The sequence below is a fragment of the Neomonachus schauinslandi genome, chromosome 1, assembly GCF_002201575.2.
Source record: "Neomonachus schauinslandi chromosome 1, ASM220157v2, whole genome shotgun sequence".
NCBI classification, from domain to species: domain Eukaryota; kingdom Metazoa; phylum Chordata; class Mammalia; order Carnivora; family Phocidae; genus Neomonachus; species Neomonachus schauinslandi.
Genome location: NC_058403.1, coordinates 3979622 through 4002404, shown reverse-complemented (window position 1 = coordinate 4002404; position 22783 = coordinate 3979622). Strand labels below are relative to the sequence as shown.

At 51.9% G+C, this 22783-nt stretch overlaps 1 protein-coding gene across 1 annotated transcript in view; it reads right to left on the bottom strand.

Annotated features, from left to right (window-relative positions):
• Positions 1–15098: 15098 nt before the first annotated feature.
• PRDM15 (PR/SET domain 15) overlaps positions 15099–22783 on the bottom strand; it is a 46476-nt gene continuing 38791 nt past the window's right edge. Inside the window, exons 19-24 of the mRNA XM_044913374.1 lie at positions 22579–22710; positions 21125–21208; positions 20541–20716; positions 18201–18281; positions 16737–16946; positions 15099–15760 (exon numbers count right to left, since the gene is read on the bottom strand). Of these exons, the coding sequence (XP_044769309.1) occupies positions 15275–15760; positions 16737–16946; positions 18201–18281; positions 20541–20716; positions 21125–21208; positions 22579–22710 (1169 nt within the window). The 3' untranslated portion in view covers positions 15099–15274. The remainder of the gene's footprint in view (positions 15761–16736; positions 16947–18200; positions 18282–20540; positions 20717–21124; positions 21209–22578; positions 22711–22783) is intronic.

The following is a 22783-nucleotide window of genomic DNA, read 5'->3' as shown; positions in this document are numbered from 1 at the left end:
ACCCACCCACACGTGCACACACATGTACACACATACACAGACACACCGGCACACAGCCACCCACACGTGCACACACACGCACACACATACACACACACCGCCACACACCCACCCACATGTATACACACAGAAGTACATGCATGCATGTGTGTATATATACATACATACGTATACATATAAAATAATTGCCTTTTAACAAAATTAACACACTTCATTTTCAGAGCAATTTTAGGTTTTTGTTTTGATGTTTTAGAAAAATCACACAGAGGAGCGACTGGGTGGCTCAGTCGTTAAGCGTCTGCCTTCGGCTCAGGTCGTGGTCCCGGGGTCCTGGGATCGAGCTCCCGCATCGGGCTCCCTGCTCATCAGGAAGCCTGCTTCTCCCTCTCCCACTCCCCCTGCTTGTGTTCCCTCTCTCGCTGTGTCTCTCTCTGTCAAATAAATAAATAAAATCTTTAAAAAAAAAAAAGAAAGAAAGAAAAATCACACAGAAAGCACAGAATTCCCTTGTACCCTCTGTCCCTGCCTCCCTACCTGCCCCCCCCAGCTTCCTTCATTACTGGCATCTGGTGTTAATGTAGTGCTTTTTTACCATTTATGAAGCAATATTGATAAATGATCGTTAAGTAATAATTTTTAATGAACGTTTAGCTAAACATTTTATTTATTTATTTTTAAAGATTTTATTTATTTGACAGAGAGAGAGGCAGAGGGAGAGGGAGAAGCAGGCTTCCCACTGAGCAGGGAGCCCGATGCAGGACTCGATCCCAGGACCCGGGATCATGACCTGAGCTGAAGGCAGACGCTCAACTGACTGAGCCACCCAGGTGCCCCTTAACTAAACATTTTAAATATGTGATTGACTTTTTAAAAGGCTCTCATTTTTCCACACTTGTAGATCAATGTTGAAATACTTTCACTTTCTGAGGAGAGAATTTTCCCGCAACTAGCAAGTGTCCACGGGCAAGTGCAGGAAAGGGGAGAGGCGCACCTAGGAGAGGGAGGCTTGGTCCACACTGCCGGGGCCGGCGCCCAGGGAGCTGGGCGGCCAGGTGGACGCGAGCCCGGGAGCTGGGACACGGGCCCGAGGTAGAGACCCAGGACGTGGGCCCTGTCCTCAGGCCCTGCTTGCAGATGCTCCGGGCTCTGTTACGTAAAAACCCACCTATTTACTTTCCTGCACGATAGTGAGAAGACTCGTCCCACATGGGCACTCTGCAGCCTGGCCACCAGTCTCCCGAACCACAGCCTGGCAGGTGCCCTGTCTTCTGACCTGCCCTTGACGCTCCCCGGTTATCACAGAAACCACAGCTGAAGGGCCGCTCATCTCAGAGACGAGACGCACAAACCATGCTGCACGCTGGGCACCGGGCTCCAACCACGAATGAAAAAGAAATCAAGGGAAGCATTAAAACAGTACAGTTTTTCTAACTTTATTTGCAAAACAAAAGCTCTGCAAGCAACCACTATGACATTTGTATTACTTATTAAAAAGCCTACTTTAATGGTGCCTGGGGAGCTCAGTGGGTTAAGTGTCCGACTCTTGGTTTCGGCTCAAGTCATGATCTCAGCGTCATGGGATCGAGCCCCACCTTGGGCTCCGTGCTCAGCATGGAGTCTGTTTGACCTTCTCCCTCTGCTCCTCCCCCCCACCCCCGCCCATGCTCCCTCTCCTATTTATTTATTTGACAGAGAGAGACAGCGAAAGCAGGAACACAAGCAGGGGGAGTGGGAGAGGGAGAAGCAGGCTTCCGGCTGAGCAGGGAGCCCGATGCGGGGCTCGATCCCAGAACCCTGGGATCATGACCTGAGCTGAAGGCAGACGCTTAACGACTGAGCTACCCAGGTGCCCCTAAAATATTCTTTTAAAAAGCCCACTTTAGGGGCTCCTGGATGGCTCGGTTGGTTAAGCATCTGCCTTCAGCTCGGGTCATGACTCTGGGGTCCTGGGATTGAGCCCCACGTCGGGCTCCCTGCTCAGCGGGAGCCTACTTCTCCTTCTACCTCTGACTGCCGCTCCCCCTGCTTGTGCTCTCTGTCAAATGAATAAATAAAACCTTTTAAAAAATCTTAAAAAAAATTAAAAAGCCTACTTTAGCATCAAAGATTTTTAAAGTAATGTCTACTGTCTTGAATAAATGTACGTATCCTGTTTCCAATAAACTCTAATTACTTGCCGGGTACTTCTGGCATATTTTAAAGCCGTTCTTTTAAAATATTTTAGCCTCCAGCCCAGATGGGCCTGTACTTCCAGGACTGACTCTCCAACAATATGCAGGGGTGAGTGATGTGGCCCCTCATTCCTTCCTTCCGTGGACCGAGGGAAGGCCAGAAGCAGAACGGAAGGGGCTCTCCCAGGCAAGTCCCCAGCACAGGGAGAACGGAGCGCCCCACACAGCAGATGGGCACAAAGCATTGCAAACAGCCATTGGGCAGACATAGGAATTGAGAGAGAGAGAGTAATTGCTGTGCAAACCATACATGTTTCTACGCTGAACTACTCAGCATCCAATCATGGGCCGCGAGCCAAGGAACAGCACAATAAAAACCCTCATTACAGGGAAATTCAGGATAGAGAGTCACTGTCGTTGTTTTAAAAAATTAAGTGTTCACTTTCTCTGGGGATTCATCTTAGTAATTCTTTCCATGGCTTGGGCAGACTCTAACTAATCATATTTTAAAATCTGACTTCTTAGCATCTTCAGAGTGGACTATTCTAGTCTCGTTGTATTCAGTCTGAAAATCCCCACAAAGTTGATCTGTGCTTCTAGGAAAGGTACAAAGAACCGTATCTCACCATGTGTTCTCTCCTGGCTCCCCGGGGTTCTTCACTGGCAAAGTGTTTGCTCCACAAACACACACTCTAAAATTCCACCTGAATGCATCATGGAAGTATAACTTAACAAAAGATTTTAAAAAGGCTAGCATTCACACGTTTCCCTGAAAATCGATGTGACATAGAAGTATCAGTGAGGGTCACATAGAACCAGGAGGTTTAGCACAGATAGAAATGCTTCAGATTCAGATTCAGATAAAATAGCGCTGCAGGGGCTTTGTCACTAGAACTTGTGACTAGATCTCGGGGTCGTGAGCTCGAGCCCCGAGCTGGGTGTAGAGCTTTCAAAAATAAATAAATAAATAAATAAACTTTAAAAAATAATAATAGACCAACAAACTTAAACTAGCTTTAAAAAAATAAAATAACATTACAATTAAAAATAACAATTAAAAATTTGTTTGAATATAGATTTGCAATAATAAATCAGCAGACCTAAATATTTCAGAAGGCGTTTCTACCTGTACTCCAATTTACTCATGTTTAACACTCATTTGCAAAGACAAACTCAATGAATATTTAAAAATCTATTTTAAAATGCTCATCGAGGGCGCCTGGGTGGCTCAGTCGTTAAGCGTCTGCTTTCGGCTCAGGTCATGATCCCAGGGTCCTGGGATCGAGTCCCACATCAGGAGTCCCTTCCTGCCTGGCAGGAAGCCTGTTCCTCCCTCTCCCACTCTCCCTGCTTGTGTTCCTGCTCTCCCTATCTCTGTCTCTGTCAAATAAATAAATAAAATCTTTAAAAAAAAATTAAAAAAAATAAATAAATAAAATGCTATCGAGGGGCTGGCTCAGTCCATAGAGGATGGGACTCTTCATCTCGGGGTCATGAGTTCAAGCCCCACATTGGGCATGGAGATACTTAAAGTACATAAATGAATAAAATAAGTTTTGAAAAAAAAAAAAAAAGCTAGCCAAAAATCTTGGAACTTGAGTTGAATTTGTGAATGTGTGTGTGTGTGTGTTTGAGAGACTGCATGGAAGAAAATGTTTTATTTCAACTGACATTTCTCACGAGAAAAGCTGCTGTGAACAGGGCCTCAAATTTGGAAAGCATCATTAGGCCAACAGCAGATTTTATCATGGGTCATGCGAGCCCAGCCATGTGCTGCCTGATCTTAGAATGCACCAACATGCGTGCTTCCCATTTGGAAGTGGAGTGGTCAAGGATCAAGCACCTTCTGACCATTTTAATTCATCACAGATGTCCGGGACCTAAGTGGTTTGTAAGTGCACGAGGCGGGGGCCTTCGGCTCCCCACATCAGTACAAAATTAGGGAGGTTCCTAGAAATTAGAAGAAGGCGAAATTCTCCCCTTGCTGCTGGCCCCGGACAGCAGGATCACCCTGATTCCGCACATAGTCTGAGGGCGTCCCGAATCTGTCAAGCCCAAAAAAGTCTGTGTCACCCAAAATTATAAGCTAGGAAGACGAATACCTTTAAAGGTACTTTAGCTTTCTGGTAAATGGCTTTCCTTAAGCTTGCACCCGATGAAGCTATTTGTTGGATGGATATCCAAAAGTACGTGCACTTGACTTCTCGAGAAAAAAAAAGACCGATTCCTTTAGACGAATAAAAACAGTAACTACAATAAAATATGCCATTCTCTCTTAAAAACTCTAAACATTTCTAAAACTTCCCATTTCTGAGCTTCCATTTCCCCCACCCCCGGAATCTTAACAGCAAGTAATGCATTTTCTAGACCTTTCTTAAGAGAACTTCAAATCAAAATATAATTAACGTGAAAAAGAACTCCTACCAGACTGGCACACAGTGTTTTCCCAGGGGCAGCTGGGAGGAAGGCAAGTCTGTGAATGTGGCCTACTGGGGCTCCCCCAACCACCGCCCCATCTCTTCCCCTCACCCCCGTCTCCTCTGCCTTCCCAGGCTGACCCTTCCCTGTAGAGTAATGACGTGATGCTGACGTCACAGCCTTGCCCATTCAGTTCAGAAGTTACTCAAGGCCTACTGCACCTCCATGATTAATTAGGAATCACCTGCCAGTCTGTCCAGAACAGCTGTTCGTGCTCTACACCCAGTCATGCCCTGCCTTAAGATTCAAAAGGGAGTGCCGATTTGAAGCACAGCACCGTGATTCAGGAACCTTCAAAACGTCATACTTTGACTGTCCTAATGAAATCCGGACCACAGAAAAAATATTTTGCAAGGGTATTTCATTTGTTAACAAGGAAAAAAAAAAAAAAAAAAGCAATTGATTTTACCGTGTTCTGGAATCTATTGTTTCTCGAGATCAAAAACTTAACCATTTTTGAAAACGTTCCTGGACAAGAGGGACAAGCCGAACGTTCTCCTGAGGGCATGTTTCCCACCCTAAAGGCACGTCCTGTGTATTATAAAAAGAGCTCCTTCAACTGGGTGATGATTTCCTGGCTGTGAGTGAGGTACCATTACTCTCTGCAAGGCATTCTAAAAGCGAAGGAAAGATTGGTAATGTAAGCAGTGTTTACACGTGCACGGCAAGGTGAAGGGAAGACAGAGCACCACACAAGCTAGAGAGCCCGGGAAGCTTCGTGTCCCCCCCAGCGTCATGCGACAGTAATGGACTTAGTCTCTTCGCAAACTTAATATCTGAAGTTTGTAAAACGCATTCAGCTTTGATGTAACCACAATGCTTTGGATGCCGGATTGGTCAAAAATTTAAATTCCCCTGGGAAACTGATCAGTCAATAAATCAAGTTCAAAGATGTATGGGGGGAGCAACATGCCTAGAAAGAAAAGCAAGGCACAGAAACGCACAATGATGAACTGTTTGTTTGCAAGAACAAGAGATGGCGTTTAGCCTGTGCAAAAATGAGCTTATTATTGGTGCACAGAGTAAAGATAGAACCTGCGGTGAGTAACAGGTAGTTTCCCCCCAGCCTTGCAGTCACATCGGGTATGAAGGTGTGGGTAAGGACTCTACATCTGAGCAATGTTCTTTGTTCAGATGTTTCGGGGCCGTTGTGCCTCTTGCCGGTGCCCACAAGCGGACTCCTGCCTCCACGGTGGTTCAGGCATGCTCAGTTCCCCTTCGTCGGAACACAGGCAGGTGGTGCAGACTCATTGTGGTTTTATCACCCCTGGGAAAGTGAGGATTTTAAAAACATTATCCTCTTGGAGATGTTCTGTGATCTTTACTGCCGGAGACAGGACGCTAGTCAATATATTCTAGAAGCTCTCTATGCACTTGTCACATTTAACTTAAGTGAAATGATTCAGGGTTTTTAAGTCGCCAGACTTCAACAACACGCACACAGCCCTCGTCAGGAAGACCCTTAACTACAATAAGTAAAATTTAGAGTTTACAGTCAATATTGGGAACCCCGAAGGTTCAGAGTCGAGTCAGAGAGGAGAGCATGTCTGGAGAAAACGCAGAAGGACAAAGACCGGTTAGGGAGTTCGTTGGTGGGTTTACAAAGTGAGAGGTTTTGAGACATTAACTCTCCTCGCTCTTCTTGACCTTTAGTGAGGACAGAAGAAGACGTACCCTCCATTATCCAACATGAAGGTGTTTGGGGACAGGAACACTCACATGGTTGTGTGACATTGTGAAATCTCTTCCACTTGCTTCATTAATAAAAATAAATCATGTCCGGGGTAGTTTAGCCAGATTTCTGTTCTTGGTTGGAAATCGTGGTGCCAAATTGCAGCTAAGGGCTATAAAACTTGAGCTGGTCCCAAGTTGAGGAGAAAGACGCTTGGCTCAGCCCTGAGTCACTGGAGCCAGGGATGAGCTGTCCACCAAACAGAAGTTCTCACATTTGCATTGTACACGGGAGGTGCCGCGAGCCCTGGAGAGTCAGAAGTCTGCCTGTCGCTGGTGAGGAATCAGTTGAAATATTTAGGCTTTGACTCCACTTGGAGGCAGGGGTGGGGACGGCAGTTAATTATAGCCAGAGTGGGAAAGCTCGCTTACGGGAGCCATAACCAACAGGAGCCAGTGAAGTCATTTAATATTTTTGTTGTTGTAGCCTTTTAAATTAAAAAGGAAAAAAAAAATGGGTCCTAGTTTAAAAAAGAAAAGTCTCTGTACTATTAGGTATCACATTCAGATGCTGGTTATTTCGGGAGCATTCTGATAAATCCTGGTGGGATGCTCTTAGTCAGGAGCCAAGGAATGTCTGCCTAGTGTGCGTTATCTCCACCAACAGTGTTCTTTTCTTAAAAGGAATTATTTGGCCCAAGTAGGGGGCTAGCAGCTTCTCATACCACAATTTCGCCAAAAGTACCGACACTGTTCTAATAATACAGGGGAAGAAACCTGATTCCACAAATATGGCATTACAGATACATTAAGAAAATGGTCTAATGATATTTCACTGGCAAGGAGGTGAACCTTGTGGCTGAGAAACCCCACATCACCCCATGACGAGATGACCGCCATCTCAGAAGGTTAAAGGCGTTAAGTGAGCTCGTGTTCACAGAGCCCCTGCCCAAGCAAGGGTCAGTACAACAGGCTACTACTACTCTTGTCCTAAACTGGTCTGCTGGATACTGAAATACAATTCATTTCAGTTACATATTTTTATTGATGCTTACAAGATGTACATAAAAACTAAAAATCTAGTACACACGTTTCAGCTATTTCTAAAGAAGTAGAAAAATCCATGTGCGGGCTACCAAAAAGATAACCTGCTGCAGAGACAGATTTTTACTTGGGATCCCAAAAGACTAAAAACATGAGACATGGGTATTTTTTTTACTATGGTCTTTATGGGAAACTTCCACTATCTTTCATTTCATCCATCAGGAGTCTCCAATAGCCTGTGACAGGGAGGATGCTAGAAAGCTGGAAGGCAGTGATCAGGATGGGTGGAGGCAGTCCAGGGAATAGGATTTTTTTTAAACCAAATCCTTCACCAGCTTATATATTTGAACACTGATATGTACCCCAGGGTCTTCAAATATGTATTGAAACTTTAGGCATTAGACTTATATGATTGTGTCACATAAATATCTTTATTTTTTTGGATTTCCACTGTGTGATCATTTACCATAACAAAGCTCTCTTGTCCGCTGCAGTCTTCCCGCTGCCCAAAGGGCTTCCTCTAGGATTGCTGGAGTGCTGATCTGCTGCGCCTCACTCTTCCATCCTCTCTGCATTTGAAAAAGTCTTTCTTTAGCTACCTTTTTTTTCTTTTGGAAGATATTTTTGCTGGGTATAAAATTTATGTTGACTGGGGGCACCTGCATGGCTCTGTCGGTTAAGCAGCCAACTCTTGGTTTTTCTGGCTCAGGTTCTGATCTCAGGGTCGTGAGATCAAGGCCCATGTTGGGCTCCATGCTCAGAGGGGAGTCTGCTTCTCCCCCTCCTCTTCTTCCCCCCACTGTGCTCATGGTCTAGCTCTCTCTCTCTCTCTCTAAAATCAATCAATCAATCTTAAAAAAACAGAATTTATGTTGAGCATTTCCTTCAATACTTCAAGCATGCTGCTTGCCTCACTTCTGGTTGGCACTATGTTGCTGAGTCGTCGGTCAACATTGTCTTTGTTCCCTGGAGTCGTGTGTCTTTTTCCTCTGGAAGCTCTTAGGTTTTTTCCTTATCATTGGTCTTAAGCAATTTTGTTATCATATGCCTTTACATGCTTTTCTTCATGATCTTGTGCTTGGGATTCATTGAGCTTCTTGAATCTGTGGGTTTATAGTTTTCCTCCAATTTGGAAAAATTAGGGTCATGATTTCCTCAGATATTTTTCCAGTCTCTCCCCTCCCTGCTCTGAGGACTCTTCAGGGACTTGAATATCCCATATACTGGGCTGCTTGAAGTTGTCCCACAGCTCACTGATGCTTGCTCAGTTTTCCCCCAAGCGCCTTTTCTGCATATTTCATTTTGGATAGACTTTATTGCTGTCAGTTCACTGATCCTTTCTTCTGCCGAGTCTGACCTTCCGTTAACACCATCTGGCATACTTTTCATGTCATCACTGAAGTTTTCCCTCTAGGAGTTCAATCAGATCTGTTTTTAAAAACACACCCTCCATGCCTCTAACATGAGTAATTCTCCCTCTAGCTTTTTGAACATATGGAAAACAGTTAAATTTACTCTTTTAATGTCCCTGTCTAGTAATTTTATCATTTCTGAGCTGGGTTTTATTAATTTTGTTCCTCATCATGGGTCCTATTTTCCTGATTCTTCATGGTCTGGTAATTTTTGATCGGCTGCCCTCATGAATGCTACATGGCTGGGGGATGGATATTTTTATGTTCCTATAAAAATATGCTTCAGGAGCGCCTAGGTGGCTCAGTCCATTAAGCATCTAACTTTGGCTTAGGTCATGGTCTCGGGGTCCCAGGATCAAGCCCCGTGTGGGGCTCCACGCTCAGTGGGGAATCTGCTTGCCCCTCTTCCTCTCCTTCTGCCCCTCCCCCTCCTCGTGCTCCCTCTCCCTCTCTTTCTCTCAAATAAATAAAAGCTTAAAAAAAGTGCTTCGGCTTTGTTCTGGGAGTCAGTTAAGGATCTTGGAAACAGTTTGATTTTGTTTTTAAGCTTTGTTTTGCTTTTAAGCTTTCATGTTTTGCTTTTAAGCTTTGTTAGGTGGGACCAGGGCAGAGCTTAGTGCGATTTCCCACGGCGTTTACACAGAATGTTTCTGAGAACTCTGCCCCAAGGGCCCCAAGTTAGAGTCTTCTTACTCTGCACAGTGGGAACAGTTACCTTCTTCACATGCGTGCCCTGACAGTGCTCAGCTGAACATGTGAGGGGGATGCTCTGCTGATCTCTGGAGTACTTTTCTCTCTGTACAGCTCTCTTTTCTCCGCCTAGGAAACTCTAGCTGCTTTGGCCTTCCTGGACCGCCAGGTCCATCCCATCGGTTCAGAGACTGCTGTCCTCTGCCTGGGCTCCCTCTCGCTGCAGCCTGGAAACTCTCCCAGCTAAAAGCTGGGCAGTCACAGGGCTTGCCTTGCTGGTTTTTGATCTCTCAGGGAGCCCTGTCCTTCACTCCTGATGCCGAGGGCTCGAGTTCCCAGGTGTCATGTGTTTCGCTTGGCTTTTAGTTTCAATACAGGAGGGTAAACCCAGTCCCTAGTCCCCCTTGGCCAGAAGCAGGAGTGCTCTGATCGGGGAGTTGCATGTTCAAGACCCCAGAGTTTTTTTTCCCTTTGGCAGGACAACCAGCGGCACATGGGCTGGGGTGGTGGGGGGCTGTTCGCTGAGTGACTGAAGAAGTCACTCAGGAGTCCAACAGCTTTAGCAATAAGGATATTTGCTGTTTCAAGCTGCTAAGATTTTAGGGTTGTTTGTTACTGCATCATGAAGTAGCCCATTCTGACCAAACAGGGTTTTCTGAGTACTACACGAGACAGAATATATGAAGAGAACATCGTATGTGACGGATACAGAGCGTAGGAAGAATGAGGCACAGTGCTCAGTCCACAGTAAGTCCTACGAAACCACACAAACCGAATGTGAGACTTGACCGGCAAGGGACGGCCCTTCACTCCAAGCGTTCGTAACCTCGAATGTGAGACTTGACCGGCAAGGGACGGCCCTTCACTCCAAGCGTTCGTAACCTCGAATGTGAGACTTGACTGGCAAGGGACGGCCCTTCACTCCAAGCGTTCGTAACCTTGGCTTGCATCTGGCTTCACTGCGCTGGGTGGACCCGGGAAAACGACAACATGATGAAGAAAACAGCACAGTCCCTTCCTTCTGGAGCTGATTGAATAGCAGGGAAGCGAGGATTGGGACAAATAACGCTCCTTGGTGAGCACTCAGTCATCCCCAACTGGTGAGTGCTGTGCCGAGAACATACAGCTTGCTCACAGAGTGGGAAGTGCTAGCTTCTGGAGGATGCAGGAAGGCTTCTCTGAGGAAGGGACATTTGAGCCGGGGTCTGAAGGACAAGCAGGCATTAACCAGGTGCAGGGACCCCAGGAGGGGCGCGGCTGGAGGGAGCCTCGAGCCACAGAAAGGACCTGGTTGTGTCCAGAGGGCACTCAGAACCCACTGGAGGACACTGGACTTGGTGCATGGACGACACAGTAGAAGGGCACCCTTAGAGGGCCGTCAAGGTGGCGTGGAGAACAGACTCCTGGGGACGGGAGTGGGGTGGAGGGGCTGTCGGGGGCAAGTTGGGGCGGGGAACAGTCAAGGATGTGGTGAAACCTGACGGGTCCCTAAGCACTCAGACGTAAATGTGGGACACAGGGACACGTCCAGGTTGGCTCTGGGTGATGAGATGGATGACGGGGCTGTTGGCTTACGTGGGCGCAGCGGGAGAGGGCCAGCTTTGGGGTCATAAATCCCACAGGTTAGACGCGCCGAGCTTGGTGCTGAGACGTCCTGATTCGTGGAGAGGAGCCGGTGCACTTTGCTTCAGCGAAGGAAGCAGCCAGCGTCGCCCCTCCGCACCCCCCACAGCACAGGCGGGATAAGCTCCTAGTGTGGCCCTGCTGATCTAGAGACAGGAAGTGTGCGGGGCTGGGCTCTCTGTGAGGACACGGGGTGGGTCTATGTCCCACTGAAGGGGATCCGTCTGTACGGAGCGGATGTGGGCAGGCAAACCTGTCGGTGGGGAAAGAGGAGGCTGCTCGGCTCAAAGCAGCAGGACGTGCAGCGCCAGGCTCGCGGGTGTGGTCTGCGCCCAGGGACCACGGTGCCGGCTCTTTGTCCGGGCCACCTAGGGCCACTGCTGGATTATTCTACCTGCTGCACCTGCCGCACCACCACACAAGCTCATTCCCCGCCCCCCCCCCCCGCCGTTCCAGAACCAGGGCCCCTGAATGTTGGTGCGCTCAGGTCCCTCCGTCGTACGGGAGTTGGTTTCCCGTGTGCGTGGAAAGACTATTCACAGATTGCTGTTGTTAGTTTCGGTCCCACCACGCGGCGGTCAGTGGAGCAAATTGCTTCTCAGTATCCATACTTCACAGAGAAGTCCCATGTGTTTGAGCAGCAATCCCCCTTCTTCCTTTGAAGTGTTCTGAAAGGCTGCACAGACAGCCACAGGGTCTGGCACACACAGCAAGGGGCTCCTCCGGGGCCGGAGGGCAGATGAGAGCTGCCCCCCGAAGCTCCCGAAAATACGATTAACGGATCTAAGACAGGCTCTCATAGCTCAACTCCCTAAACAGCAGATGGCACCTCGGGCGTTTCATAACTTTACAATGACCGCTCCTAACAAATCGGAACATATAATTAAATGTTTGTCCGATAACGTAAGGGATCGTTCCAGGGCCCCTGGCCAAAGAAATGCCCTGCTTTTCGGTTCTCCCCTCTCTGGCTGCTCCAACTTTCCCTGTCCATTCTCCCCTGATCTAAGCTTTGCAAAAAATGCCCACATGCACCTTCTTCATTGCCTTTTTTTAACCCCCTGTGAAAGCTTCTGACAGCTCAGTATGTCCGGGAACATTTCAAATGCCCCAAAGACTGTATGGGTTCCGGGCTGGGCAGGAAACACGACACAATGGGCAGGGGGAGCCACAACCGTCCTCAAATGACTCCCAGTGTGTGATGACACGGGACGGGCAGTTTGGGCAGAGGGCCAGCAAGTGAAAAACACAGGTCACTGCACCTTTTATTTGTCATTATACAAACTGATGGGACACAAAACACACTCAACTTCTCAAAACAGTCTCAATGCCTTTCAAAATCCCACGGGACGTCACTGACGATGCCGTCTTGGGCTGAGAAGCCACGAGCTCTACGCCTTCGGACGCCGTGGCTGGAAAGAACGCGTAAGGTCCGTGACTCTGCCCCCCACACCCGGATTCTCCAAGGCAGGCTCCCGTCGGGCACGGTGAGGTGGCGCCCGACACAGGCCATGCGTCCCCCGCGAGCGCCGCTTCAGAGACCCAGTCCCCTCCTCGCCACCGTGGCCTTGGATCCAGCTCCGTGAGATTCACACCGTGAAAGTGACACGGAACTACACAACTTTACAAATCCACAGGTCACGAGTAAGTTCCCGAGATTTCTTAGAATAACCAACACGGACTCACAGAGCTTGGAGGCCGCTCCTATGAACATAGCTGTCCACCTGGGATCAGTTGAAAATTTAAACACTTCCCATCAGTAAACAGGGATGTATGTGCAGAACAACCTACAGTCGGGGACTCTCTTGGCTGAGTGGCACTTTTTTTTTTTTTTTTGCTCCCCAGTCCCTTGTATGCAAATTCATAGCAATGGTTTTAAGACGACAGGGACCTATTTTGCCTCCCACAGTGACCCTATTAAGACCAAGTGTGTCACAGAAAACTCAGGAGCAAATCCGATTTTTATTCAGAGTTCTAACTGATGGTTACACGAAGGATCGTTCCACTGGTGTGTGTGAAAGAACAGTGGGAGGGCACCAGGGCCACACAGCCTACACGAGGTGCTTTAAAAACATTTGATGCATCCTTACTCCAGGCACGAAAACAATGTCTTTAAAAAAATAAAATTGTGATTTAAAAGGCCTTTATTACACCGGGACGAGGAGTAAGAGATAAAGGCTAACAGAGGGTTAACTGTGTTTGTATTTTTAGTTGGTCATTCACCCTTTCTATGCTGCAAGAGCAAAAAAAAAAAAAAATTGTCAGTGATTTTTTTAAAAAAATACGTTAGGAACCTTGGTGCTCTTGATGATCCCGTGGGTACCCAGACCTTTTATATTTGGAGAATGAAGACAATATTTTAGAAAATATATCACTCCTAGCCCAAGTTCATTTGATGAAACTATTGTGTATAAAGCAGTTAATTATATACATAAATAACATAAAAATAATTATCATAAATTAAAAAGTCAAATAATCTCCCACTATGAATTCGACCGCCAGGTAGGAGACAGAAGTGTGACTGAGCTGTGTCTGGAGGCCCTCTTACGTACTGCGTGTGTGAGCATCTCCGTAGTTCTGAAGGCATGCATTGCACAAAACAAATTCTAGCCCTAGCCTCAGAATCTTGCTAATCGGAATAAAGTGAAGTGCTGGGAAACTTGCATTTTGCAGAACGAATCAGCCTTAGCCTCACTGGCAACACAAGATTCCTCCGGCCTATGTATGCACTTCTTGACTCCTTGTCGTTCTTTCCTCCACGTGGATCTCCCAAGGAATATAGGATGCACGATAAAGAGTGAGGAGGCCAGAATAAGGCAAATGTTATGATGTCATTGTGGACAGTGTTACAAGGTATCAGGAGGGTAAACACCGAGCCCCTGTGTCCCTGGCTGAGCAGCAGGAGGGCGTGAGCCTGGCCCAGCACCTCTGACAGGTGCTCACGTGCGTGAAAGCGCATGTCCCAGGGACGGAGACGTGGCTGTTACTCGGCACGTTTGTCCACGAAGGCTGTTCACGCTTCTCCTCGTGAACTAACCTCTTCTGCTTTCATTGCTGCCTGGCAGGAAACCGCAGTACCTCTGTACTTCAGAAAAACCTCTATTTTCCTGCTCTGAAGAGCCAAGCTCGTTCAACATTTTTCTAGAACACTGGTCTTAAAACACGTCAACCTTTGGAATTCAGTTGAGACAGAAAGAAAACATGAATTTCTTCCCTGTTCTTCGGTGGGTTTGGCTGAGTCTCAGCCGTAATAAATATATTTGGCTGGCAGAGGATCCCCAGGCAGCTCTGCAGGAGCCGCCAGAAGGGACTTGTCACACACAGTGCTGTGTCCCTTGCGCTCAAGAAGCCATGCAGAGCTGCACGCGGACCAACATTCCTACAGTGCAAACGACTTCAGCATGTTAAAAATCAAAAACAACGTGGCCACGACAGTCTTGAATCCATAACATAGGCTTGAAATAAAGTAAAAAAAAAAAACAAAACAAAACAAAACATCGATCCACGTTATGTTACAAAGACGCCTCTGAGGCCCGAGTCAGCGACCCCAGAGACCCCTCGCCCGGACCGACTGCGCCCAGAGGGTCGTCCGCAGCCACAGGGTGCCTTCTCACACATCTTCGGCCCAAAGTTGTATAACAAATTTGACTCAACTCAAATTTCAAAGAAAATAAACGTCACTTTAACGTCTAACTGCTCATTCGCCAAAAACACCCAGAAGTGAGAAATCGGGAGTTTCCTCGCGGCGCGCTGCCCTGTGGGGATCCTCACTGCGTCCCCCGCTGCGGTAACTACGCCCTGAAGGAGGCAGGCGAGCCACTGTGTTCCTCCTGACATATCGCTCGCCTCTCTGTTCCCGCTTGCCCCACTTTCCCAGAGCCCGTGTCCCCCAGACTGAGTTCTGCTGGGGGCGGCCGCCACGAGCAAGGCCGGGCCAGTGACGTGCCACCTTGCTGGGCACGGGCCGTGCGGCTGGCACGTGCGGCCACCCCCTGCCAGGGGTCACTCGAGGTGCGCCGACAGAGTGTGATGCCAGGCGGGGGATCTGGAGAGAGTTCTGCAAAGCTAAGTCAACCTCACATTGCCATAAGATTTTTTTTTTCTCGGTTTGGTATCCAGCAAACGAATCTCAAAAATAAAAAAGAACACCCGTGTGTCGGTCTCTGTCTGAGTTCCGGGTCGCGCGACTCAGTAGCTGTACATCTGCTGCTGGGGCTCGGCCTGCACCTGCGGCGGGGGGGGCCCCTGGGGGGGGGGGGGCGCCTGCGGCGGGGGGGGCGGCAGGACGTCCGTCTGCGGCACCGCACGCCACGTGAGCGGGTGCTGGTCGCCGAGCTGGTTCCCCAGGGGTGTGATGGAGTTGACCAGCGTGGTCAGATTGATGAAGTGGGCCACGGACTGCGGGTTCGAGGCTTCGGGCTGGGGGTGGATCTGGATGTCATTCTGGCGGTTGTGCAACATGGCGGAGCCGCTGACGGTGTCAAAGGTCACGGTCAGGATGGAGTTGTCCAGCTGCAGCTGGCGCTCCGGGGTGGTTAGGTGCCCAACAGCCACGGGCTGGAGATTGGTAAACTGAGTCCCAGCGGCGGTGGTGATAGGGGTCACGGTGATGTTGGTCAGGCCCACTGAGCTCGACGGAGTGGTCACATTTGGGTCACCCAGGGTCACTACCACCTGCAAGGGTCACACATAATGCAGGACCATTAACAGTCTGCAGAACGGCCAACGGCAGAGCCTTCTGCTGCAGGAACCCCATGCCTGGCCCCCCGCCTGGCCCAAAGGAAGAGAGGAAAACGTCTTTTGGTGAAGGATTAAACCAAGTTAGTTTTGTCCCAGAAAAATAATTCTAGTGAAGCAGAGCAGTAAGATACAGACGGGACCACGGAGCCGCTCGCTGGACCGAAAAACAAAAGATCTCACGGGCCAGGAAAAAAACAGAGGAAAGTAATGACGAGAAAGGCAGAAGAAGGCGCGCTCTGCGTTTTCCGGTCGCTCCTCTCCCGCACCTTGTCGCTGGCGAACGAAAACCCCAGCGATCAAGCTACAAAGAGCACCCCCCACATCTGCGGCACCAGGACTGAGAAAATCCAGGAGAAGCAGCATCTTCTCCACGGAGAGGAACGAACAGCCAAGTAAGTGCAAGAATGTCTGCGTTACGATTAGCGCCCAAAACCAAGTACGAGACATACGTCGGTGAGAGAATCGCGAGCCTCAAAACCAAAGAGAGCGAATTGGAGGCTTCCGTTAAAAGCAGCAGACGGGCTGGCCACGTGCATCTCTGCTTCCGCCGACCCTCCAGGGACCTCGGGTGTGACCTCACCAGGGGCAGATGCAGCGGGCCCCACTCCCACGCTAAGGGGACACACGTGGGCCTCTTATAACCCCAGAAACCACCCGGTTCCCACGCGGGCGGGGGCGGCTGTCCCGCCCAGGCGCCACGGTCAAGCCGTGATTCACAGTGACAAGTGTGACCTCTAGATCTGAGCTGGGAAGTACGTTGCTGATGCTGGCTTATGGGAGAAGTGCCCCAAGGAGCGCCCGCCACCGCGGGGCCCCGGCCAGCATCAGCGTATCCGCAGGGGTACGGGTGAGGTCCCCGCGCCCCCCAGCTGCTCCCCCGGATGCCCCGCCCCCGCAGGAAGGGGACCACCTGCTGGATGCTCTGCACCGCGGAGTCGGTTTCGTCCCCCACACCCGACAGCACGGGCTCCTTCTCTGAGTACTCGCTGAAGGCGGCCTCCTCCGGCCCCGGGGCTCCCGCCGCCTCCACCTCTGGCTTCTGCTTCCTCTTGTGGGCCCTCCTGGCGGCTTTCACGTGCTTCCCCTCGGCCAGATCTTCCTGCTTCAGACTCAGTTCAGGCTGCAGGAACACAAGTTTTGGTAACGTCCGGGTCACTGGGCTGTGTCCCCAGGGTGGCCACAGAGGTCCCAGCATGGTCCCTGGACACGGCCCTAGGAATCGGAGTGACCACAGCAAGTCTGCTCACATGTGCTTCCAGAGATGGGGCATGTTCCTGTTGGATTCACTTTCTTGAAAAAGTGAAGGAAATTACATATAAGTCATATTTTTAAAAGCCACATTTTGTGCTGGAACGTGAACATCTCTAAAGACACAGTTTTGACGCCCATTTCAGCTCTCGTGAGCTCAGCCTGAGGCTGAAAATCCATCCATGCCTGTGCTCTCGTCCCCAGGCTGAAGCAAATTCGCAAGAGAAACGGCCTTGGATCAGAACGGGTGTGACTACAAGAACATTACATCGTCTCCTTTGGGGACGACTACTGTGCCCAGCCATACGGCAACCCCAGACAGGTGCCCTGCACACTCCTCTGCCTGTCCAGGGCACACTGCTGCAGCGTGACCAAATTTCCAGAACCAGGCCGATGCCACGCCTGGGCTGGGTGTCAGAGGCCATCCTGGTCACCAACCACGCCTCTGGGCCTCTCGTGCCATCCCACACGGTGAGATCCCACCCAGCAGCAGACAGACCCAGAGGAAGCCTGCCAGGGCGAGGCCATCATGGGATTGCCCTCGTAGGAGCAGGACGTGAGCCATGGGCGTCTGGGGCACTACAGTGAGGAGGGGAACAGGCCTTCTCGCGCTCACTCACTACAACCCAGCACCTGAGCACTGTGCTCAAAGCACTGTTTCAAATACAGAGGTGTGACCGTGATTTTACAGTAATCGAGAGCATGGCATAGTCCCTTTACAATAAAACACCATTTTTATGAAGGCATTGGCTTAAAAGTTCTTTAAAAACTAAGTTCATCTAATAAAGTTATTTTAGTTACAACAATCTAGTTATGCTGGCCTTTTATGGAAATCACCTGTGATAGTTAATTTTATGTGTTAACATGGCTGGGCTCAGGTGCCCACGTGTTTGGCTGTCCAGCAAAGATGCTGTGAAGGTATTTTTTTAGATGAGATTAACATTGTATCAGTGGACTCTAAGCAAAGCAGATCACCCTCCATATTGTGGGTGGGCCTCATCCAATCAGTTGAAAGCCTTAATAAGCAAGCCTGAGGTCCCTGAAGAAGAGGGAATTCTGCTTCCAGCTCCGCCCAACACCTGTCCGAGCCTCCCTGCCCCAGGCCATGGGCCTGCTCGGTGCGTACCTGGACGATGCCAATGGAGGAGGCATCGATGGTGGTGGTCTCTGGGAGGTGGTCCAGGTCATCAATCCGCACGGCCAGAACCTATGGGTGAGCACAGGTGATGAGCCCAGGATGCTGCGCCGGCAACTGACTCTTGTTATCTCTTACGGGCACCCCCGGGTTCCCGACCCAGCTCAGCTCAGGACCTACACTGTGATGCTCGCAAAGGACGTGGAGTGAAAGTGGCCAGGTGTGACTGATGTGATCTCACCCACTGTCACCAGCACCCCACTTCCATCTCCATCGTCACCATGACAACCATAACCACCAGCACCACCTGCATTGTCACCGTGACAACCATCAGCAACCCTACCAGCACAACCAGGATCATCAATGCCACCATAAACACAAGCAGCACCACCACCTCTATCCCTGCCCCCTCCCTGCCACACGCACACTCACACAGCCAGGCCTCGTGAGCAACCGCGGCAGAGCCCGCCCAGGTATCCCTCCCCGCCCCCCACCGCCACCTCCTCAGCTGCCCGGGGTCACCTCTGTGACATGTGATGTGTTCCTTGTAACTACTCTCAGTTCTCATCTACCTCCTATTCTCCCCCGTCTCCCACCCCCGACTGTCAGGTCCGGGAGGGTGAGACGCGTCCTGTACGGCTGGCTCCCCAGGGCTCACCACCAGCGGCGGCTTCGTATGTGTGTGTCTGAACAACACAGAATGAAAGGAGGGTGAAAGGATCCAAAGGAACGGCCCCAGGAGAAGAGGCCTGAACCTGGAGAAACAAGAGCGGAGAAGAGCCAAGGCTGCGCGTCCTCTGCCCTTCGTCTGCGAGCCCTCCCCTGCCAGCACGCCTGTTCCGCCCGCTGCGGGCACGCTCAGGGGGGGCTCGTGGCGAATGCTGCCCCCACTTGAGCAGCAGGCACAGGAAGCTAACCTTGCAGAGTGATCAACCCGTTAGGGAGTGCTCTCCGACCCTGCTGACAGGACTCGCTAGACAGACGCGCTCGCTGAGCACCTCTGTGCTGGCCGAGGCCCCTCTCTGCACCCAGCCACGCATATCACGCGTCCGGGCTGCAGGGACCGGCTTACACGCTCCTTGTGAATACCGGTAACTACCGAAACTCAAACAGCGACAGAGAGCTCACACAAACTGCAGACTCAGCACATGGGGGCCTGCAGCACCTGCCCTGGGCCCTGAGCCCCGGTGTCACGGCCAGCCGACAGAGTGGGAGGCTTGGCGGGCGGCTCGGCGCGCGTAATTTCAACACCGGCTGCCACACGACGCCGTCTTCTGTTCCCTGCGTGACCACTTACTCCATAGCGGGGAGCGTCGCATACGCACGTACAGCGTGTAGGACACGCTACCACGGCCACTCGCACGTGTGTCTCAAACCCCGAGCACACTGCTACGCCGTAGCCACACTGCTCCTGCTGCAGGGAGGGGCCCAACACGGCCGTGCTGCCCCCAGGAGGACGTCAGTGACCAGCGCGCCGCCCCCAGCCAGCCAGCACCGTCAGTCCGATCCACCAGACGACGGATGGCATCCTCGGTTGGCACTCGCGTTTCCGGGCCTCGGCGAGGTTGAAGGCTTTTTTGGGGTTTTAACCTTGTATGTTTCCTCTGCACGTGTGTGCACGCTCGGTTCCTCGAGTCTCCTCCTCGAACGGCTGTCACCTTCCTCCCAGCAGCTTAGATCGGCTGCCGACAGGAGGGCCGACACCTTCGTCCTGGCTTCCTCTGCTCACCCGCCGGGCCTACAGCGTCCCGAGTGGGGTACTCTCTGCCAGGCAGACCGAGGGATGCTTTTGTCCGTGACTTCTGCCCCCAAAGCGATCTGATAGCTACGGACCCGCGTGTTTTTCTACCTGTGTTTTTCACTTTGCCTCTCTTTAAAGTACGTGAATTATTTAGTGCCCCGGACCTTCCTCTGGAACACACGCCCAGGCGGGCAGGGTCAGCCTGCCTCTGGGCAACTGCTCCCCCTGGGGCTCAGACCAGCCTCGGCCCCCACGGCACTGGGAGGTCCCCGTTCTGCGCCCCGGGTCAGCCACCCCAATGGGAAGGACGGAGGGAGGGGACCAGGGTTGTGCTTCTGTCTTGCTGTAATTCCAGTGAGAACAACCTGTAACTTCAGCAAAAAATATGTTTGAAGCTCTTCATTCATTCATTCATTCACTCACTCATTCATTTGCTCGGCGCCTCCCAGGGGCAGGGGGAATGTACGGCCCGGGCCCCGCTTCTAGGAAGCCTGGGTCTGCAGAGGGGGGTCCACGAGCCAGTGCGGCCGGGTCTCCGAGCGGTGGGGCAGGGGGCAGGGAGGGGCCGCGCGTGCCTGCCCCAGGCTCACCTCCGGGTGCTTGCGCCGGATGTGTCTGCTCATGGAGGCCCTGGTGGACACCTTGGTCCCACACAGCTGACAGCTCTGCGCCTCCACCTTGTCGTGGGTGAGCTGCACATGCTTCTGCAGCATGTACTCGGTGACGTACTTCTTGTCGCACACGGAGCACGTCCACTGCTTGCCCACTTCCCGCACACATGGGGAGGAAGACACAAGCAGAGGTCACGAGCGGGGCCATCCCGCGGCCCACAGGACAGGCGAGCGGGAGCTTCACCCTCGGGCCGCACTGTGAGGGTCGTCTGCCCAGTCAGGCGGGGTGGGGACGAGCGGGCGAGATGAGCAGAACGGCGGCCTCTCCCTCACAGAGCGTGACGCTGCTCCAGCATTTGAAAATTCGGGAGTGGACATTTGAAAGTCCTGGTGGGCTGATTTTTAAGGGGCACAGGGGCCACCCGTGGAGGCAGGGCAGACCAAATGCCCTGAAGAAGCCCGCACTGCCGAGCAGATGGACAGCTGTCCCACTCCTGCAAATGCGGGGCGCCGCGCCAGGGACTGCGGAGGGGGCCGAGCGCCTGGCCTGCCGCCCCGCTTACCTGTGTGGATGAGCTTGTGGGTCTCCATTGTGTTCCTCTCGCTGAAGGTCTTCCCGCACAGCTCACACATGAAATCTTTAATCCCTGCAGGAGAGGGTGCGCTAACCTCAGGGGCTCCCTTGGCCGAGGGTCTCCGTGTGTGCAGAAGCCACAGGGAAGGGAATGGCCAGGGGACCCCAGAGAGCAAGCATGGGCTCCCACACTCAACCGGAGCATCGGGCGGCTTGGCGAGCGCCTCCCGCGGTGGGACTGGCGAGGCCACGGGCCCCGGGCCCTCCGTCCACTCCGCACGGGCAGAACCAATGTGGTCAGCCTTGCTCGGCACCTGCATTTCTGCAGCTGCCCAGAGCTCATCCATCTCTCAGTCTGGGGGGGGGGGGTCATCCCACTCGCCCGTGGCCTGGCAAGCACGCGTGGAGCACCCCTCTGTACAGACAAGAAGAGGACCCTCAGCATGCCTCATAAACAAGGGTTTCCCCAGAAATGGAAACGAGGAGTGACTTCAGAGGCCCACGGCGCTTGGTCCTGGGAGCGTGTGTGAAGCCCCATGTGCACGGGTCCCTGGGCTCACCGTGGCTCGTGGAGGGACAGGCAGGGACAGAGGTGACCACACCCCAGCGGCCTGTGTGGCTGTGGAGTGCGGAGTGGGACGGGAGGTGGCTCAGGACCCAGTCGTGGGGAGTGAGGACGCTTCCCAGAAAAGGCGGCGTGAGTCTTGGAAGAGCTTCCCCAGGAAGACACCCGTGGTCAACCAGTGACGGGGTGCCGGCACGCAGAGGGGACGGGGGGGGGACAGTGAGGGAGGTGGGCACGCAGGGAAGCTGGACCAGGTGGTGCAGCTCTCAAAACCCAGTTATGGGGGGGGGTGGGGACACAGGGAACCACAGGGAAGAAGTTTCACGCAGACACAGCCGGTCAGCAGGGGTAACCTTCCCTCAGTTCCCGTGTCCCCTGGTTCTCGCTCTCACATGCGTTTATCCACACACGCGTCTTTTATGAGAAAAGAGCTCATAGTTGTTGCTACAGGGGCTGTTTTTTCCCTGCTGCATCACAAACTTCTATGTAAGTTAACACACATCATCACTTTTAGCGGGTGCGCTGTTGTTTTCCGCGGACACACAGACACGTAAGACGTTCCAGCGTCTCCTGCCCCAGACAAAGCCGCGACGGACAGCCGGCCCTTGGGTGATCGGTTCGTGGGCACACGCTCGGGCACGTGGTTGGGTGCAAGGCACGGACCCTGCAGACCTGGGGGAGCTCAGCAGATGCCTCGGCGGTGAGCCGAGCGGGAACCTGGGCTCCTGTGTGCATGGGCGGCGATGCAGGGACAGGTGCTCGCAGGGAGGGTACTGTCTCTGACAGAGGCGGCTCCCGAGAGCCAAGCGACAGGAAGTGGGAAGCCACAGGCAGCTGTGTCCCCGCCCGTCTCCCGGCTTCCCGTGCCGCCGGCTCACCCGTGTGCCGCTTGAAGTGCTTGAGCATGTTGACCTTCTGCGCGAACTTGCGGTGGCACTCCTTGCACTCGTACTCCTTGATGCCCTTGTGTAGCTTCATGTGGTGACGCAGCGCATGCTTGGTCTTCATGCCTGCCGACAATGCACGTGAGCCAGCCCGCCCGCCGCCCCGTGCCCCCACCCCGCACACCCCCCCGGTGCCCCC